At 37.5% G+C, this 7,217-nt stretch overlaps 1 protein-coding gene across 1 annotated transcript; it reads left to right on the plus strand.

The window, feature by feature from the left end:
* Positions 1–3,191: 3,191 nt before the first annotated feature.
* On the plus strand, positions 3,192–5,824 carry LOC104592979 (beta-1,3-n-acetylglucosaminyltransferase radical fringe protein, putative (DUF604)). The gene is made up of 3 exons (XM_010252569.3): positions 3,192–4,433; positions 4,577–5,128; positions 5,311–5,824. Exons 1-3 carry the CDS (start codon positions 3,429–3,431, stop codon positions 5,419–5,421), a joined length of 1,668 nt encoding a protein of 555 aa, XP_010250871.1. The 5' UTR covers positions 3,192–3,428; the 3' UTR covers positions 5,422–5,824.
* Positions 5,825–7,217: the final 1,393 nt, after the last annotated feature.

Below are 7,217 nucleotides of genomic sequence, written 5' to 3' on the forward strand. Positions count from 1 at the left end.
AATATTGACATGGATCTAATTATTAACATTCATTAGTGAAAAATAACTTAAATATAGGATTTAATAAGAAAATATGAGATTTAAATACCTTAAGTATAAGACTTAATGAAAGGGGAATAAATAAGGTGGAAAGCAATAATTGAAGTTACATTTTCAACCCTTACAATTAGATATTAACTAAGTACATAAATACGGGCATTTTAGTAGCCATAGAGCTATAACAAAATGACTTATAGCCTTTCTCGGACAAAAAAATATAGGGTAATCTTAGTCCAAAAAAAGTTCATGCTACACCCACGCTTTTCTATATGGTATAGATTCGGTGCTATGCACCATTTATATACTTCCCCCTAACCCTTTTTCCCCAAAGTATTGGTTAAGGGATTTGATTTTGTGTCAAAGTTGGAACAAACTAGCTAATACACCAACAAGTCAGCTCTTGGTTGGTATAAATAGTTATGTTTGTGATATTAGATATATTATCTTTCATTTAAATTTTTACTTAATTTAAAAAATAAATCATATTTAATTTGTAATTCGTGTAGAATATTTGTGGGGAGGACACTTAAGGCGTGTGGGTTTGTAGGATTTTGAGAGGGGGAAAAGTTGGTTAATGAGAATCCATGTTTGTTTTAATATTTATGTAGGATCCATGAAAAATTTATTTTCCCTCGGAGAAATTTTCAACAATCAGATGGGATACAATTGCCCCTTTTAATAATGAATTTTTTATGGTTAAAATGGTCATTGTCTCATGTACTTAAGAAATATAAGAACGCGGATAAATGCACTTACCCATGTAAATAACTTATCAAAAGCGAACGGGGCCTTTGTAATACAAGTACGACCATTTTTTTATAGTTGTAGGTACACAGTGGTCACTAAGACCATCAGAGTACAAAGGGTGTCAAACCAACACTACACAGATGCTTGTGATGAAATCATAATCCATTGCACATTTGCGATGAACTCATACCTGAAACATGTTGCGATGAGCTTCAGCCTACGCAAATATGCAATGAATCTTAGACACGCGTGAACTTGCAATGAGCTTTAGACACACGCAAATCCGTGATGAACTTCGAACAGGTGTAAAATTACTATAGATCGGGAATAAATATCAGAAACACGTGTCTTTAAAATTACACGCGTGATGGGACGCCCCGTGGATCTAGTAAAGGCAAGCAATGCAATAAATAACATCACACGCACCATGTCTATTTAAAAAGGATCACAAAAGGAAGTATAACACATTGATTATGAGAATCCTCTGACGAAAGTAAAGTTCGTCCTTGAGATATCTCATAAGACACGTGGCGAAACCCTGATGATGCTCCCTTAATAGTCAACATAAAGAAAATACCACATTTCTTAATAATAAATGTTTTGTTTTTAATTTTTTTTCCTTATAGACTTAGTTTAACTTTATAAAAAGGGGGAACAACTCTTCCCTGTGAGGACAAGATCATGTAACCTTGACCTAGGGTTTCTCAAAAGGGGACTCTCCCTTCTCTCCCCTCTTCTCCTCTCTTCCCCACGTTATCTCTCTTTCTCGTCACCTTCTTCGGACTTTTAGAGACTTAACCAACCTCTGCATCCTTACCATCTCACCAATAATAGTTAAACAGGTTAAATCAGATAGTACAAATATGTATTATTTGCATCTAGAATCCACCAAGGGTAACTATCAAAAAAAACAAAATAAAAAAGGTTATGGTTTAATTTTTTTATTGTCAAGCGACTAGGTGAGTTGGGATATTAAACTTTTGGTTTACATGATAAAAAGAGAAGGAGATGAGTGGCACAATAAACTTTTGATCTTTGACAAAAGTCATAGGCAAGACCAAGGAAGAGTAAACCCAAATTACAGGACTTGTAGAAATTTGAGCAGTATGTTGGATTCCTTGCAAAATAGCATAAAATTCAGCTTCATCCACAAGTTCCAAGCTTTGAGACTTTTCATCCACTATACCTAGACAATACGAGGAATTGGATAAGCAAATAATGCCAAAAGAGCAAGTATTTGAAAAATTCAAATACTATAATAATTATTTCATTATTAATATTTTTATTTTTATAAAAATCTAAAATAAAAAATATATTTTTTAATATAAATATAGATTAGTGGATTTGATAGATTTAATTTATATTACATTTTTAAACATTTTATAAATAATATTTTTTTGTGAATAATAAATATATGGTTATTTAATGCAAATTAAAATATTAATAAATAAATTATACAAATTTTGAGATATATATCATGTGCAAATTAGTAAATTTTAAGTATTAAAATAATTATTATATTATTAATATTTTAAAATTTATTTAAATTAAAATCAACTTTTTGATATAAATGTGGATTTGGTAGATTATTTATTCTATTAGTTTATAAAATATTAATTTTAAATATTATTCTTTTTAATTTGTAATTGGAGTTGTTGAAGATAAGTGTATATTGGTTGTTGGGATTTTATGTAGATATTAAGTAATAAAAGTTAGTGTATTCCATTTATTAACACGAAATTAATATTGGCTTAGTGGTTAAAGATGCATTGTTATTCGACGCTAGGCGGGTTGTGGTATATGATTCATGTCACATAGGCTGCGTTTTTTTATAATGAAGTTGTTAAATAGATGTTCGATATGCTCCTGTATCAATGCGTATTGGACTGTATCAATGGACACACGATACACATCGATACGATAGATGCATGACCGGAAAGATACATTTTCAATCGTATCCCATGTCGGTATGACCCAATACTGATATGATACGCTCCTGTATCAATGCGTATTGGACTGTATCAATCGACGCACGATACACATCGATACGATAGATGCACTGGAAAGATACATTTTCAATCTATCCGATATCGGTATGACCCAATACTGATATGATACGCTCCGTATCACGCTATATCATATATATATTTTAATCCTTGCAAATTATATGTAAATATGCAGTTTACCGTAAAAAAAAGTGTTGGAGAGATTCTTTTTTTTCTTTAACAGCATCCAGTCGTACATTGGGAACATCTCCACCGAATTACAGATCTGCTAAATTGATAGGAGATGTTCCCGATATACGGCGGGATGCGCGTACTTGCAGTTGCAGTCTTGCAGAGAGAGTGTGCCGAGTTTTGTTTGCTGGAGATCCTGTCGCCAACGCGTAACGCACAACCCCGCCCCGTTCTCTCTTTCTAAATTTAAGCTGTTCGCCACTTTCCGTCATTGTCTCCAAATCCCCATCTCCCTCAACACGCATCCTATCACCGCCATCATCATACCGCCTCCGTCTCTTCTTCTTTGAACACTCTCTGTCTGTCTGTTTCCGTCTTCCTCTCCCTCCCTTTCTCTCTCTCTCTCTCTCTCTCTCGCTCGCTCGTCACGGTGGCGAGCGGTGGAAATGAACGTTGGGAGTGACGATGAAGATGACGATGACGATGACGATGCCGCTTAACCATAGTAGCAACCACAACCACGAGAAGAATCAAACCCGGTCCTTGTCTCGAACACGGATCCGTCGATGGCGAAAAGGCCACACCGGCACTGCTGTCGTTGCTGTGGTGGCTCTCCTCATCTCCACCACTGCATGGTTGTCTCTCGTCTTCTCCGGCACCACCACTAGATGCTGGCACCATTTCAAGGATTGGGAGGGAAGCCCCCATCACTCTTTCCCCTGGCATAAACACTATCACTCCAATGCTCTCTCTTCACACTCCTCTCATCCCCCTCCCCCTTCAATCAAAACGCCCATCCGCAGAAACACCAGTACTGCCACCATGGTCGCCACAGCGAAGGAAGAGTTGTCCCTGAAGCACATAGTCTTCGGCATTGCCGGTTCGAAGCAGCTGTGGAAACGCCGCAAAGAGTTCGTCAAGCTGTGGTGGCGTCCCAAGGACATGCGTGGTCACGTCTGGTTAGAAGAAAACTTCGGCAACGATCACGATGACAATAACGGTGACGGCGACGATGATTCATCTTCATTGCCGCCTATTATGGTGTCTGAGGACATCTCGCGGTTCCGCTATACCAATCCGACGGGCCATCCTTCCGGCCTCCGGATCGCGCGGATAATCATGGAATCCTTCCGGCTCGGATTATCTGATGTACGTTGGTTCGTATTGGGGGATGACGACACAATCTTCAATCCCGATAATCTGGTCGATGTTTTGAACAAGTACGATTCGTCGGAGATGGTTTACATTGGTAGTCCTTCGGAGAGCCACTCTGCGAATACCTATTTCAGTCATTCCATGGCTTTTGGTGGTGGTGGGATTGCTATAAGCTATCCGCTTGCGGAGGCACTTTCAAATAATCTGGACGAGTGCCTTGAGAGGTACCCGAAACTATACGGTAGTGATGATCGTCTCCATGCCTGCATTACTGAAATTGGGGTTCCTTTAACGAGAGAACATGGGTTTCATCAGGTGAATTCAGTGTTGTATTTCAGATTACAGTCTGGATTTTACCTTTTATACTTGTTCTTTATCCCATTATAGTTGTTGTCTTCATCTTGTGCTTGTTCTTATCTCTCTTATCGTTGTTGTAACTATTAATATTATATCTGCAGTGGGATATCAGGGGCAATGCTCATGGTCTTCTCTCCGCTCACCCAATTGCGCCTTTTATCTCAATTCATCATGTTGAGGCTGTTGATCCTTTCTATTCTGGCATGAGTTCCCTCGAGGGTCTGAAACTTTTTACAAGGGCCATGAGAGCTGATCCCAGGGTTTTTTTGCAGCGGTCAATTTGTTACGATCGAATCCGGCGGTTAACATTCTCGGTCTCTCTAGGTTATGTTGTTCAGGTGTTCCCAAACATTGTGCTTCCGCGGGAGTTAGAGCGCTCAGAGCAGACTTATTCTGCTTGGAACCGAATTAGTCACAGGAATGAGTTTGATTTCGACACTAGAGATGTCCATGGATCTGTCTGTAAGAAGCCAATCCTTTTCTTCTTGAAGGATGTATGGAAAGATGGAAATGCTACTATGGCTACATATAGACGAACTAACGGGAGTGATGATCTGAAAAGAAAGGTCTTCTGCTTTCCTCGATCCCTTCCTTTGCCTCGTGTCCAGAATATTCAGGTTCTGGGATATCCACTTAGCAAGACCTGGCATCTGGTGGGTCTTTTGATTTTCTTTGATATAGCACAAGTCAAAACTACATATATATTTATATATATATATATATATCTATATATATATATATATATATTCTCTAATAGTAATGCGTTCTCGGGTTTTTTTTTTTTTTGTTTTTGAAAATGTATGGGACTTATTTGGTCTTGTATATTCTTGTTCAGATGCCCCGGAGACTCTGCTGCAAAGTAAACCAAACCACCGATCAATTTCTTAGACTTACAGTCAGGCAATGTGAGAGGGGGTATTCTGGTTTTCTTGATGAATCTGTGTGAATTTTGATGGACCATTGACGTATGGTTTATTCTCTCTTCTTCTGGGATGAAGTTCAATTCTGAAGGGACTTCTCTTTAATGTGCTTCAGTTTCAGCTCAAATTTGAACTTTACTTCTCGTTTATGATCAGCTGGCCTTTGGCATTTTGGAAAGCCTTTTTTGTAGGTTGTGGATATATAGAGGAAGTTCTCATGTACACAGTTGAGTCAAAGAAAATGGAGATGTAGACACCAGCCCCAGGAATTGTATTCTTTGCCTTCGTTTTTTTCTCAGAAGGTATTTAATTATAATCTAAGATTTGATGTTTGACAGTTGCTAATGGAGTTACTTATGCTAGTAGTTGTACTCAATCCTGAAGATACTGTGGAAGGTAATATGATCAGTAGTGATTCTTTCTCCACAAATTTTTCTCTTTCTTGATTTCTTATATTAGTTACATGCTGGATTTCTTAGGCATGATACTTGTGATAGACCAGAGTGGCAATAGAGTTAAAGCTGAGATTTAGAAAATGAGTTTTTAGAAGTCATGGAAGACGTTCAGATACTTGGATAGAAATTGGCAGAAGTCTCTAGAGTAATCCTATTCATTTTCTATTAGGAGAGTGGGTTCCTTTATTTGATTCTTTCGTATAACTAGATGAATTCATAATATATGAAGGTCTGTCTTCCAAACAGACTGGGCTCTTTAACAAGGATCTCTTAATTGAAAGTATATAGGCTTGGCTGTCAAACTAATTATTCTGAGGCCCAGACATTCTATAGTAATGCAACATAGCTTATGAAATTGAATGTATCTGTGAATGGGCAAGAAGTTTGAGTAAAACCAAAGAAATTTCCAATAGATGGAGGTCAAATGAAGAACAAGGATCTATGTTGGGTGGAAACAAGTGCCAAACATTAGTAGGGAGGTTTCGTTGTTAGGAAAATTACGAATGAACTTCCTCTCGACAAAGTGCTTCATCCACATTTGAACTGCATAGCCTTTATGTTTTCCATTATTATCAACTTCCCATTGTTTTCTTATTACATTTTGTATGATGTTAACCTACTCTTAGATTATAATTCCGAGAACAAGTTTGGTTTGGGGACAATGTGGGGAAAAATAGGCCACTGATGAAAAACCTTTTCTCAAACTCAATGTTGGAACGATGAAGAAGTAAAGAGATATTGTGAAGGTAAATTGGGCAAGGATTTGGGGAGAAAGAGATAGGGAATTTGTTTGGATGCTACAGTAAGAGGGGACAAAACAAAAAGTAAAATCCCTTTGAAGTCAAAAAGAATTAAAAAAAGTAATGGTCAGTTGGTTCATACTAAGGAAAGTCAAGTGGCTAACAAGAAATGTGACAACCAGAATACAATGGGTTAGCAAGTCAGCTAATGCTATGACTGATGTCTTAAGCTAAATAAGGGGCTTTTAGTGATTCTCTCTTTGTGGCTGATTTGTAATTTTAATTTTTGAGATTCTTGGACTCAAGGGTCAGGCTGCATCCCGCGCTCCCCTAGGGAAGCTTGTAACAGTCAATCTTTTGCTAATAAAACCTTTTCATTTATAAAAAAAAGATCAGTTGGTTCATATAATGCATGTTCTCTCATCAGGAAGAGGCTGGAAGTTAAAGATAGATTTGATACTGAGGAAGATGGAGGTTTATCACATCAACCTCTTTGAAGATGGGGGGTTCCGTTCCTAATGAAATACAACCTAGGGATTCAGAATCAGATCATGATAAGAATGTTTCAGATCAAGAGGAAGGTTTGGAGTTGCAGGATAGTGATGATGATCAAATTGTGGATCAAGT

Source organism: Nelumbo nucifera, chromosome 3, assembly GCF_055504915.1.
Source record: "Nelumbo nucifera cultivar China Antique chromosome 3, China Antique-T2T, whole genome shotgun sequence".
Taxonomy (NCBI): Eukaryota; Viridiplantae; Streptophyta; class Magnoliopsida; order Proteales; family Nelumbonaceae; genus Nelumbo; species Nelumbo nucifera.

Bases quoted from the DNA above. Each gene is read 5' to 3' on its own strand.
- LOC104592979 (XM_010252569.3), top strand. From the start codon at position 3,429: ATGAAGATGACGATGACGATGACGATGCCGCTTAACCATAGTAGCAAC. The intron at 4,434-4,576 runs GTGAATTCAGTG...TTATATCTGCAG, and splicing joins GAGAACATGGGTTTCATCAG to TGGGATATCAGGGGCAATGC. The intron at 5,129-5,310 runs GTGGGTCTTTTG...ATTCTTGTTCAG, and splicing joins TTAGCAAGACCTGGCATCTG to ATGCCCCGGAGACTCTGCTG.